The sequence below is a fragment of the Erythrolamprus reginae genome, chromosome 2, assembly GCF_031021105.1.
Source record: "Erythrolamprus reginae isolate rEryReg1 chromosome 2, rEryReg1.hap1, whole genome shotgun sequence".
Lineage (NCBI taxonomy): Eukaryota > Metazoa > Chordata > Lepidosauria > Squamata > Dipsadidae > Erythrolamprus > Erythrolamprus reginae.
The window spans coordinates 1688776-1702484 of NC_091951.1; the positions used below are offsets into that span (position 1 = coordinate 1688776).

At 50.5% G+C, this 13709-nt stretch overlaps 1 protein-coding gene across 1 annotated transcript in view; it reads left to right on the top strand.

Moving 5' to 3' along the window:
* The window catches only part of LOC139158434 (uncharacterized), a 73512-nt gene that overhangs the window by 41753 nt on the left and 18050 nt on the right, over nucleotides 1-13709 (top strand). Inside the window, 5 exon segments of the mRNA XM_070735741.1 lie at nucleotides 2139-2209; nucleotides 3015-3254; nucleotides 7194-7986; nucleotides 8234-8348; nucleotides 8443-8510. Coding sequence (XP_070591842.1) covers nucleotides 2139-2209; nucleotides 3015-3254; nucleotides 7194-7986; nucleotides 8234-8348; nucleotides 8443-8510 — 1287 coding nt within the window.

The window sequence follows — 13709 nt, forward strand, 5'->3', positions numbered from 1 at the left end:
CCCCTCTCCGCAGACTCGGGGCGGCTCACAGCAACACAATACAATGTAAAACAAATCTAATATTTAAGTTAATTAAAAAACACCACAAATTAAAACCACTCATACATCTTTCGGCTGTGGCGAGGAGGGCGTTTTCCTGGTGCACCAGTTGCGGCCCTATTTGGACAGGGAGTCTGCTCACAGTCGCTCATGCCCTCATCAACTGAAGGTTCGATTACTGCAATGCTCTCTACATGGGGCTACCTTTGAAAAGTGTTCGGAAACTTCAGATCGTGCAGAATGCGGCCGTGAGATTCATTGTGGAGCTTCCAAGATTCGCCCACGTTTCTTCAACACTCCGTGGCTTGCATTGGCTGCCGATCAGTTTCCGGTCACAATTCAAAGTGTTGGTCATGGCCTTTAAAGCCCTACATAGCATTGGACCAGATTACCTCCAGAACCGCCTGGTACTGCACGAATCCCAGCCACCGATAATGTCCCACAGAGTTGGCCTTCTCCACGTCCCGTCAACTAAACAATGTCGTTTGGCGGGCCCCAGGGGAAGAGCCTTCTCTGTGGCGGCCCCGGCCCTTTGGAACCAACTCCCCCCAGAGATTAGAATTGCCCCCACCCTCCTTGCCTTTCGTAAGCTTCTTAAAACCCACCTCTGCCGTCAGGCATAGGGAAACATATTCTTTCCCTCTAGGCCCTTACAATTTACGCATGATATGTCTGTATGTATGTTTGGTTTTATAATAAGGGGTTTTTAGTTGTTTAGTATTGGATTGTTACATGCTGTTTTTTATCACTGTTAGCCGCCCCGAGTCTGGGGACAGGGTCAGTGTACAAATGCAATAAATAAATACATAAATACATAAATAAAATAAATAAGTCACTTTTTAAAATGTTTGCATCTAAAAAAACAAAACAAAAAGCCCATCCATCCAGTAAATCTACACACTGATTGACATCTGCCAGACATTTTCTTTTGTCTCTCTAGCCAGAATAACATTTCACTCAAAAGAGTCTGTAATTACGACACTGGGTTGCTTCCCTCCCTCCCTCCCTCTATTTTAGCCAATTTTATTGTATTTTAATCAGTCACAGTTTTATGACGACCGATGTGGTCCTTTTTCTCGCTTTGATATGGTCGATTGACTAATCAAATAAAGTTGATATAATTCTTCCTTTTAATTCTTCCCAAAAATGGAAGACTCAAAGGATTTTTAAAAGGGGAGTCAGATGAAGGAAGAAGAGGAGAAACTCACCTGCAGGAGGCTGGATGGGAGTTGCTGGAAGGAGAAAAAAGGCCCTTTGTGGGATGGGGGAGTCAGAGGAGCCCCCTCCCCATTGATTGATTCCATTAACTTTCCTGACATGTCAAAGCTCTTCAGATAGATTTCTCCACACTGCTTTCTGCCCATCTAGACATGCTTGATCCCTCCATCAGGTGAACAAGGGATTATCCAGATCTCACACACACACACACAAACCTTAAAAGGAATTCTTCCCATGGCAGATGTTAAGAGAGGCTTTGTGGAAGAAACTGGGCAGCCCTTGGACCAGAAGGACATAAGGTCCCTTTTTCAGAGCCATTGAAACTTTGAGCAGTCGCTAAATGAAAGGCTATAACTGAAGGACTCCTTGCAGTGGGTGACAGGACAAAGGAGCTGCCCCACCTGGAGACTCAGCCATGGGGCAGAGGAGGAGAGTCCCTGACCTGCCCTGATGAATCCAGGCTTGTTGCCTGCTGGATCCTGGCCAGTTCCTCAGTTCCGCTTCGGAGGAGCCCAACACTTCAGGCTGGGGAAGCGAAGCCCAAGCGCCTCTTTGGCCGTTGTGGGTTGCAGAAAGAAGAGCTTGTGTGTGTGTGTGTGTGTGTTGTGTGGGTGTCAGGAAGAACTGAGAGAAAATCAAAATTTCGCAGGGGGAAACATGAAAAGAGCCCAGAAGTTCTGCTTTGATCAGGAGAGCGATGGCCGTCCCACCAGATTCTCTCTGGATCTGGGCCCCATTTTGTGTGACTGGGTGTGTGCAGACACACAATTGTGGGACAGGTTTGAACACCTCCTCCTTCTGCTCAAGTGGGGACCCAGTTCTGAGGCCGGTTGTTGGGCCAGGGGGGAATTTGACCCCTCGAGCCCCCTCCCCCACCCCAGGAAAATACTGAGGCCATCGCAGGATACATGCCCTGTGGGATGTCTGTCTGCTGCAGCCGGGAGAAGGGAGAGTAAGGAAGAGCAAGTGGGAGCTGGGAGAGGGAAAAGGAAGGGGGAGGGAGGAAGTGGGAGGAGAGGGAGTGGGAGGAAAGGGAAAAAGACATGGGAGCAAGGAGGGAGGGAGGGGAAAGCGAGGGAGCGAGGAGGGAGAGGGGGCAAGGGAAATCAAGGGGGCAGAGGCAGCACTGCAGAATTCTATTTCTGACTTCTAAAAACCCGGGCGACCAATATAAAATGGAGTTTTGGAAGCATCGTCTGTCTCCAGGCAGAGGAGCCACCGAGGGGACCTTTGGAGGAGAATTTAGCCTTTTTGTCCACCCGTTGAGCCCTTCTGAGGACCCCCGGGAGAGGGATGCAGGAGAGAAGGAAGGGGTCTTCCACTCAAGATGGCACCACGGAGCCCCGCTTCCCCCCCCAGAACTGATCTTCCTCCCTGTGTCAAACGTCTTCTACACCAGGAACGGCTTCTGATGGATTTCTTAAAGGTCATCTAGTCCAACCCCCTGCTCGAGCCTTCACCATTTATACCATCAAGCAGGAGACTCTATATACCATTTGAAAGTGTCTCCAAAAGGGGAGGGGGGGCATTGGCTGACAAAATGGGGCAGGGCCCTCCAGTTGGCAAGAAGAGAAATGGCCCAAATAGCTAGGTGACTGTACGGGGAGTCTCGGGTGCCCCCAACGGCTCCCCACAAATGCTGAGGGAGGACCGTCCCTGCTGGCTTTCTGCTCCTCAAAGGGGGCCTTGATGGGGAGCAGAGCAAGGGGGTCCAGCCCCTCCCCCTCCCTGGATCTACCCCCCTCCTCCCACATCAGTTCTGGCTTTGGACCCGAAGTAGCCGGGATGGTTGATCCAGAGGCAGCGGAGGGAGGGGCCTCCTGTGGGGGCAGGGAGGAGGAGGAAGAGGAGGAAGAAACGAAGGATTCCAGGGTTTTCCTACATCTGGAGTTGATTCTTTCACAGCAAAGCGAAGGGAAGGGATTCGTAGGAAGAATGATGGAGATGAAGCTGCTGTGGGTTCAAAGCCAGGAGACACGAGGGGGCTTGACTGACAGGTCTGCCCAACATCCCTGGGGACAGTCTACATGGTCTCCACCCCTCCCTCACAGGAAAGAAAGTGGGGAGGGGTCTGTTCTCAGCAAGAGAAGGTCCACGCTGCCCTTCTCCTCCTCCCCCCAACTTCCCACCTTCTGCCTCCATTTTTCAGAGTTTGCAAACAGGACAAAGAGTCATCAGCGACCAAAGAAATAAAAATAAATCCTTTTGCTTCGGAGAGCAGGATTAATTCACGAGTGCTGCAGAAAAAGAGAAGGGGAAGAAAATTAGAAATATATAGAGAAACCTAGACTGCAGGGATCCAGAGAGAAAAAGGGGATTTTATGGGGGGAGAAATAAGCCCCGGGACTCCTGAGAATCAACGCTTCCACACGACCCTTCGCTCCTCTGGGTGTCCAGGGAAGGCAAATATTTTGCCAAAAGGAGAATTTAAAAAAATCCATATTCATGGATATGATGTGTAAGAGGATCCGAGCAGATTTTCTTCCTTGGAAGAGGTGTCAGTATTATTTAGGATGGATGGATGGGTGGGTGGGTGGGTGGACAGTACTGTATATCAAACCAAACAATACATGTATAATTTATAAAAAGAGCCAGGAATTTTACTAGAGATTCTGGTGAGTTCAGTATCCTCCACTATAGTGAAGGAGTATATGAATCAAACTAATATTTCCTTTTATTATTTCCTTTTATTATGAATTGCTTTTGCTACTACAGTGTATAATTGTTGCTGAGGAAACCAACATCTGCTGCTTGTTTCTGATGTGACAGACGGCTAGAAATCACTTGTTGTGAATTGAGCTTTGTTAATTGGCTCCAGTTTATATGATTGATTACTGTCGGAAATTAGAACTAACATCTCCTCCAATGGACCCGGCAGTGGATCCTCTGCCTGAAGACAGTTTTAGCAATAGCCTTTAGACTTATATACCGCTTCACAGTGCTTTGCAGCCCTCTCTAAGCAGTTTACAGAGAGTAAGCCTATTGCCCCCAACAATCTGGGTCCTCATTTGACCGACCTTGGAAGGATGGAAGGCCGAGTCAACCTGGAGCCTACTGAGATTCGATCTGCCAAACTGCTGGCAGCCGGTGATCAGCAGAAGTAGTTTTCAATACTGCACTCTAACCACTGCACCACTGAGGTTCTGGTTTTCCATCCTGCTCTGCTTGGGCAGCCTTTCTCCCCTCCTGACCCAGGACTGAGGGGGGGGGTCACTCCCAGAGGAGGAATGGAAAGAGGAGCTTGCAGACCCCCAGTCACCCCCCTTGCACCCTGAGCCTCAGGAAGGTGAGAAAGTCTAAAGGGCTCCTGAATTTAAAGAAGGGGGCAAGGACCAAAGAAGGTGAGACCCCCTTTGTGCTCCCCCCATTTATGATTTCCGCTCCACTCTAACCTTCCCCCTTCTCTGGACAAGGAGAATTGGGCTCCCACGAGGTCTTCCAAACAGCAGGAACTGAGCAGGGGGGGAGAGGGGAGAGTTTCAGGCAGATCAGACAAGGCTAAAAGAGGAATGGGAAATGGATCTCTTGAGGGAGGCGAGTTCGAGGAGGGCCTGAAGCTTCCCCCTCCTTGTCTTGGAGGAGTTTCAGCCTATGCAGTAGCCCAGATGCCTCCTGGTGGTCTCCCATCCTCAGGCTGGCCAGGCCGATCTCTCTCAGCCAGGTGAGGGCAGGGGGGGCTGGGAAGCTGCCAGATGTTCAGGGCTGAGGATGAAACGCCCCAACCCTCTCCCGGCTGCAGCAGGCAGACGTCCCACAGGGCCTGTGTCCTGAGATGGCCTCAATCCTTTCCTGGGAGGGGGAGGGGGCTGGAGGGCTTACACTCCCCACTGGAACATCACCGGCCTCAGAAGGCCAGAACTGGGTCCCCACCTGCAGCTGAAGGAGGAGGCAGAGTCCAAACCTGCCCCACAATTGTGCGCTTACTCACACCCAGTCACACAAAATTGGCCCTGGATCTAGAGAGACTCGTGGGATGCCCATTGCTCTCCTGATCAAAGCAGAACTTCTGGGCTCTTTTCATACCCCAAAACACACACACACACACACACACACACACACACACACACACACACACAGAGCAGCATCTCTTCCTTCTGCAACCCACAACAGCTGAAGAGGCGCTTGGCCTTCGCTTCCCCAGCCTGAAGCGTTGGGCTCCTCCGAAGCGGAACGGAGGAACTGGCCAGGATCCAGCAGGCAACAAGCCTGGATTCTTCATCAGGGCAGCTCAGGGACTCTCCTCCTCCGCCCCATGGCTGAGTCTCCAGGTGGGGCAGCCTCTTTGTCCCGTGACCCACTGGAAGGAGTCCTTGACGTATAAACCATTAATTTAGCAACTGCTTGAAGTTTGAATGGCACTGAAAAAAGTGACTCTTTGCCCCACATTCCTTCTTTTAAAAGTTTTTTTTATTGTTTTGAACGTTTTTTAAAAATACATTCAGGTAAATACTTGTTTTTAGCTTTGCTGTATGTGAACCAGTGTAATTTGTGAGTTGGGGGGCTATATACATTTGAGAGAAATGATGGAGGGGAGATAGATAGATGGATGGAGGCATGGATGGATAGATAAACCTTCATATTTTGAATATAAGCAGAAACATCACATCAGCATGTTGTCCATTTGTTGTAACCTCTTTAAATACACTGGGGGAGGGGGAGAGTATTCTACCCCCTGAGACAGAAATAATGAGTCCTCTCGAAGTCATGAAGATTTTACAGCTGACCTTTGGCACCTCGAACCTGCAGCTCCTTCCACAGATTTTCTCTGGAATTCACCCCGTTTATTCCTCGTATTGGTGCATCAGAGACCCCTTTTACTGACCCCATATTTGGTCTCTACTTGGTGTCCCTTTTTCTTCCAATTTGGTTGATTCCCCTGAGATTTGAGGTGAGAATCAGCTTCTGAAACTGTCTCCCTCTCACTTTGGTTTCACTCTCAAGCCCTGTGGATGAGGAGAGGTGGGCGGTTCCCACAGCTGACCTTCTGGGTCCTTGTGTGGGGCAGCTCATCCCCTGCCAGAAGCCCCTACGTGGGTGTTGTGGACCATGGTCCAAGGATCCCAATTCCTCTCTGGAGAGACCCATCCCCTAAGCCAGGCTGGACTTCCAGGGTGCTGCCTTCCCTCCTTGGATGGTTCCCTTTATGGGCAGAGCGGGAGGGAAAACCCCCTGTGCCCCCATCTCTGGGGTTCCCACTGGGCCCACCTGCTCCCAGTCTCTGGGCCTCGATTCCAGGGAGTTTATCCTTCCTCCCATCAGGAAAGAAGGAAAAAAGGTCCATGTGGAGGAAACACGCGGCTGCTGTCCAAAGGAAGAGGGAGACAGTGAGAAAAATCGGCCCTTTTCTATCAAGATAAATGAACGTTCGCAGCAGAGAAGACAGTCGGGAGCCTCCTGAGGTAAATCTCAAACAGCGCCCAGAGGAAAAAGGCGGGGGAAATGGGACACGCCCCCTTCCCACCCCCAGCAACCAATCAGAGCGCAGATCCCCTCATGCAGGAGCCCGCCCTCCCTCAGCCACCACGGGGTGTTTGGGACCTTTGTGCACTTTCCTTCTCCAGCCATTAAATTCACTCTCTTCACATTGAAAGTCTTCAAAAGAAACAGAGCTGAGATTGAATTGTCAGGCGTGTCTCTTTCCCGCCATTCCTCCCACCCGGGCACTTTGCCCCAAATCCACCAGGGGGCGATGTCTGCCAAGGGAAAGAAACTCCCCATTGGCCCACCGGAGGGCGAAGGTCACGAGGGGTTTTCCAGAGGAGGCTGAGAAGAAAGTGACATCATTGAGCCTTGCCGCTCTAGGACGCCCCACTCGCTCTGCTTAAACCCTGGTGCCGCGTGAGACCGAGAGCCCGGCGGAAAAACACCCAGACGTGTCCCAGGTGAGGGGGGGCCCTTCCCGGTCCCCATGTTCCCCTGCCGCCCTCTCCCTGCAGGGGAAGCGGAAGAAGCGGGGAGAGAGAAGGGGGCGGCCTCTGCAGCTGCCTCCTTCCCGTCCCTGCTCGGGGGACCTGGGCCCTGCGCTGGGATGAGCCTCTTGGGGCTCCGGGCAGGTTGGGGGAAGGTCGCTCAGGGGCTGAATTCCACCTTTTCATTCTGGGCCTTTGTTTTCCCTTCCACCTCAGAGACAGAAACCGGAAGCCATTTGTGGTCTTTGCAAGGCCCCATTTTCTCCTTGGGGAAGAAAAAAAGAGCGGGATCACCTGGAGGGATCCGTCCTGTGTTCCCAGAAATGGTCCCGTGAAGGAAAAGGCGTCTGGAGACCCACAAGAGTCCTTGGACCCCTTTGGAGTTGCTCTGCAGGACAGAGGAAGGATGGAGACCCCACCTGTTGCAAAGGGGGGAAGCGGGAAAGGCCCTGCAGCCGCTCAGCCTGGGAAGGGGGGGAAGCTCTGGACAAGACCTGGGCAGAAGATCCTGGAGGAAGAATCCATCCTTCCTCCGGAAGTTCAGCCCTGGAACTCCATCCAATACTGGGAGGCTGAGGGCCCCCGAGGACTTTGCAGCCGACTCCACGACTTGTGCAGGCGATGGCTGAGGCCAGAGAAACACACCAAAGCCCAGATGGTGGACCTGGTGGTTCTGGAGTGGCTTTTGTCCCTTCTGCCCCCAGAGATGGAGAGCTGGGTGAAGGAATGTGGAGCAGAGACCAGCTCCCAGGCGGTGGCCCTGGTGGAAGGCCTCCTCCTGAGCCAGGCGGAGGAGCAGAAGGAGCAGGTCCAGTTGCAGGTGAGACACTTTAGGGAGCTCAGAAAACAGTAGAGAATTTGGTTGAATACTTCACCCCTCCTTCCCCAACTTCTCTGGCATTCATCACATGTGGAAGTTCTCCAAATCTTGTAGGACATTGTTCCGTTCTTTCAATCTCACGGGTGGATATTGGGGGCTTTGATGTTGTGTTGTGAATCTGGCAATCCGCTTTTTGTTGTGTGATGTACATTAATTCTGCTTCTTTTTCCCTTCCTCCTGTTTGAAGTCTTGCACTGTGGAGATGAGAGATCCTGAGGGAAAGAGGAATCCATCAAATCCCCCTCAGGAACCAATTTCCTGGTGGATCCCTTCGGAAGATCCACGTCAGGACATAACAGAAGGTAGTGGAAGATCCTCCTATGACCCATCTGTCCTACCTCTCTCTCTTGTCCTATTTTGTTAATTATGCATTTTGAAATTATTTATTCCTTACAGAGAGACAAAGAATGAATCTTTCTGGTTATTGTGACGGAGATCAAACAGCGGTTGAACCTTCAAATCAAGTAAGAAATGGAAACGCTATGAGATTTCTATTCTCCTCTCAGGAAGTGAAGCGGGTGTGCAGAGGGCTCTCGCCTTCCATTTCCCCCCCTTGTTTGGCCCGGATTATTTTTGTGTTCTCCCACAACATGGAGAGCAGAACAGCAGGTTCAAGTTCCTTTTAGCCAGCATCGCTTCCTCTGGTTATCTTCTTCTGCTAGGTATTCCTCCAACTTTAGAGTTTAAAAGAAGCAAGTTTTAAAAAGTCTTTGTTTTTGTTTGTTTTTGTGTATTTGTTTTTCCTTTGGTGCAGAGTAAGGAGTTTTCAGTTGGTTTCTCTTTTATTGTGATTAGTGCTGGATAGCCATCTCTACCACTTCTCCCAGGCCTTGTAGAACTCGGGTTCATTCTTCTTTTGTATTTCCATTGTCATTTTGGAGAGTTCAGCCCATTCCATGATTTTGCTAATAATTGTTAAAGTTGTTGGGATGTTTTTTTCTTTCCATTGTTGGGCGTATGTTAGTCTGGCGGCAGTCAATATTTGTACGATAAGATATCTGTCTTCTTTGGTAGCTTTCTGTCTCAGGACACCTAGGAGAAACAGTTCGGGTTTGGTTGTCATCTTTATCGATAGGACTTGGTCTATTATTCTTTTAATTTCTGTCCAGAATTTTTTGGCATATGTACAGGTGATAATAGGTTCCTTGTTTCTCTTTGCACTTCCAACATAGGGGTGATATATTTGGGTACATGTTTTTATTTTGTATCGCATTAAAGTCGCCTATAATAATGAAATTTGTTAAATTCCTTTCCATTACTTTTTTGTGTAGTTGTGAGAAAAATATCGATTGGTTGATGGTAGGTGCGTAGATTCCTATTATTGTTAGTTGTTCGTTTCTAATAGTTATCTGCCCCATTAATATTTGACTGTCAGTGTCGTCATAGATACGTTTTGGTCTGTATTGGGTTTTAACATATATGGCAATTCCTCTTTTTTTAACTGATGCCGAGGAAGTAAAGAGTTCGCCAAGACCGGGGAGAAGTAGAACCATGGCATCCTTTTTGGTAATATGTGTCTCTTGTAGACATGTTATATTTATTTATTTATTATTTAGATTTGTATGCCGCCCCTCTCCGAAGACTCGGGGCGGCTCACAACAGAGTAAAACAAATCATAAATAATCCGACTAAGTTTAAAATATTTAAAGATTTAAAAACCCCATATACTAACAGACACACACACAAGCAAACCATGTATAAATTAAACATGCCCAGGGGGAGATGTTTCAATTCCCCCATGCCTGACGGCAAAGGTGGGTTTTAAGGAGTTTACGGAAGGCAGGGAAGAGTAGGGGCAGTTCTAATCTCCGGGGGGAGTTGGTTCCAGAGAGCTGGTGCTGCCACAGAGAAGGCTCTTCCCCTGGGGCCCGCCAACCGACATTGTTTAGTTGACGGGACCCGGAGAAGGCCCACTCTGTGGGACCTAATCGGTCGCTGGGATTCGTGCGGCAGGAGGCAGTCTCGGAGGTATTCTGGTCCAATGCCATGAAGGGCTTTAAAGGTTATAACCAACACTTTGAATTGTGACCTGAAATTGATTGGCAGCCAATGCAGACTGCGGAGTGATGGTGAAACATGGGCACACCTAGGTAAGCCCATGACTGCTCTCGCAGCTGCATTCTGCACGATCTGAAGTTTCCGAACACTTTTCAAAGGTAGCCCCATGTAGAGAGCATTACAGTAGTCGAACCTCGAGGTGATGAGGGCATGAGTGACTGTGAGCAATGAGTCCCGGTCCAGATAGGGCCGCAACTGGTGCACCAGGCGAACCTGAGCAAACGCCCCCCTCGCCACAGCTGAGAGATGGTTTTCTAATGTGAGCTGTGGATCGAGGAGGACGCCCAAGTTGCGGACCTTCTCTGAGGGGGGTCAATGATTCCCCCCCCAGGGTAATGGACGGATAGATGGGATTGTCCTTGGGAGGCAAAACCCACAGCCACTCCGTCTTATCCGGGTTGAGTTTGAGTCTATTGACACCCATCCAGGCCCCAACAGCCTCCAGGCACCGGCACATCACTTCCACCGCTTCGTTGACTGGGAATGGGGTGGAGATGTAAAGCTGGGTATCATCAGCATATTGATGATACCTCACCCCATGTCCTTGGATGATCTCACCCAGCGGTTTTATGTAGATGTTAAATAGCAGGGGGGAGAGGACCGACCCCTGAGGTACCCCACAAGGGAGAGCCCTCGGAGCTGACCTCTGACCCCCCACTAACACCAACTGCGACCGGCCAGAGATGTAGGAGGAGAACCACTGGAGAACAGTGCCTCCCACCCCCAACCCCTCCAGCCGGTGCAGAAGGATACCATGGTCGATGGTATCGAAAGCCGCTGAGAGGTCAAGGAGCACCAGGACAGAGGATAAACCCCTGTCATCCATCAACGCGACCAAAGCGGTTTCCGTGCTGTAACCGGGCCTGAAGCCCGACTGCTGGGGACTTAGATAATCGGCTTCTTCCAAGGACCGCTGGAGCTGGAGTGCCACCACCTTCTCAACAACCTTCCCCATAAAGGGAAGGTTGGAGACTGGATGATAGTTATTAAGTACGGCTGAGTCCAGGGAAGGCTTCTTGAGGAGGGGGCGCACAAGCGCTTCTTTATAGAGTGTTGGAAAGACTCCCCTCCCCAAGGAAGCGTTGGTAATCTCCTGGGCCCAGCTCCGTGTCACCTCCCTGCTGGCCGAAACCAACCAGGAGGGACACGGATCCAGTAGTCAGGTGGCGGAACTCACAGTTCCAATGGCCTTGTCCACTTCATCAGGTGTCACCAGATCAAGTTCTGGTTTAGAAGTTTGTGGAAAATCTTTTTTCTTTTTCTGTCTGAGTTCAACCCATTAATATTAGTTGAGAATATAGTGATATCATTTTCTTGTGATAAAATGTGTGAGTTTTTGTCGCTTTTATTTTCTTGCTTCAGCTTTTGCCCTTGTAATCAGCCCTTGTCTTTCATGCTTGTCTTGTGTTTGTTGTAAATCGCCTTCTTGAATTTGCAATTTTCATATTTGCCCATTTTCTCACCTAAACCTAGGACTTCTGTGATGCACAACCATTTAATTTGGTGCATATCTTTGCTGTAGTAATTTGGGAACAATGGAACAGAATAACAGTTGGTAGGGATCTTGGAGGTCTTCTAGTCCAACCCCTGCTCAGACAGGAAGCCCTATAACATTTCAGATAAATGGCTGTCCAATTCCTTCATCAACACCTCTACTTTTGGAGCAACCACAATTTCTGGAGGCAAGTCATTCCCCTGATTAAATTGTTCTCACCATCAGGAAATTTCCCTTTACTTGTGGGTTGGTTCTCTCCTTGAAAACTTTCCATCCATTGTTTCTTGGAACACTGCTATCATGTCACTCCCTGGTCCTTCTTTTCATGAAAGTAGACATACCCAATTCCAGCAACGGTAAAACAGCAATGCTTTAACCTCTGGTCCAGTAGTAATTTTTGTTGCTCTTGTCTGCACTATTTCTAGAGTCTCAAGATCTTTCTTACATCTGGCAACCAGTAGTGGAGTCAATATTCCAAGTGTGGTCTTATCAAGGCATTATATTTTTTTTAAAAAAATATTTTTTATTATTTTCAAAAAAGACAAAGACATACAACATTGAACATTTAAGGAGCTAACATTGCTCCGCTTATCGTAGAAGTCTAACTAATACAGAATATAAAAAAAACTCTAACTGTTACCAGATCTGAGCAGAAATGCCACACTTGCAGATTACATTATCATTAAATATGATTCTATGTTTTTAAGATTAAGATTATTGATTAAATTTATTTATGTATACAGTGATCCCCCGCTCGTTGCGAGGGTTCCGTTCCAGGACCCCCCGCAACGAGCGGGTTTTCGCGAAGTAGCGCTGCGGAAGTAAAAACACCATCTGCGCATGTGCAGATGGTGTTTTTACTCCCACAGCGCTAGCGAGGAACCGAAGATTGGGGGCGGCGCGGCTGTTTGCCGCCGGCATGGGGGGCTTCCTAGCAGCCCCCCAAACCCGGGTTGGGGGTCCAGGGGGTGCTGGCAAGCCCCCCATGCCGGCGGCGACATTTTAAAATAGCCGCGCCGCCCCCAATCTTCGGCTCCTCCGCGCTGGCTCTCGGCGCTTTCGAGCTGAGTCCGGGAGCGAATTCTCTTCCGGACTCAGCTCAAAAGCGCCGATAGCCAGCGCTAGCGAATGGCTTGTCCACGCTGGCTATCGGCGCTTTCGAGCTGAGTCCGGGAGCGAATTCGCTCCAGGACTCAGCTCAAAAGCGCCGATAGCCAGCGATAGCGAACGGCTTGTCCACGCTGGCTATCGGTGCTTTCGAGCTGAGTCCGGGAGCGAATTCTCTTCCGGACTCAGCTCAAAAGCGCCGATAGCCAGCGCTAGCGAATGGCTTGTCCACGCTGGCTATCGGCGCTTTCGAGCTGAGTCCGGGAGCGAATTCGCTCCAGGACTCAGCTCAAAAGCGCCGATAGCCAGCGATAGCGAACGGCTTGTCCACGCTGGCTATCGGCGCTTTCGAGCTGAGTCCGGGAGCGAATTCTCTTCCGGACTCAGCTCAAAAGCGCCGATAGCCAGCGCTAGCGAATGGCTTGTCCACGCTGGCTATCGGCGCTTTCGAGCTGAGTCCGGGAGCGAATTCTCTTCCGGACTCAGCTCAAAAGCGCCGATAGCCAGCGCTAGCGAATGGCTTGTCCACGCTGGCTATCGGCGCTTTCGAGCTGAGTTCGGACTCAGCTCGGAAGCGCCGAGAGACAGCGTGGAACAGGCCGTTCCTTGGCGCTGTCTCTCGGCGCTTCCGAGCTGAGTCCGGGAGCGAGTTCGCTCCCGGACTCAGCTCGGAAGCGCCGAGAGACAGCGTGGGACAGGCCGTTCCTTGGCGCTGTCTCTCGGCACTTCCGAGCTGAGTCCGGGAGCGAGTTCGCTCCCGGACTCAGCTCGGAAGCGCCGAGAGACAGCGTGGGACAGGCCGTTCCTTGGCGCTGTCTCTCGGCGCTTCCGAGCTGAGTCCGGGAGCGAATTCGCTTCAGGACTCAGCTCGAAAGCGGCGAGAATGAACGGCGTGGGCGGGCGGCAGCGAGGAGTTTGCGTGGGCGGTGGGGAAACTCCTCGCTGACGCCAGCAAGAGGGGGAAGACCCAGGGAAGCCGGTTGCCATCTACGCATGCGTGCCC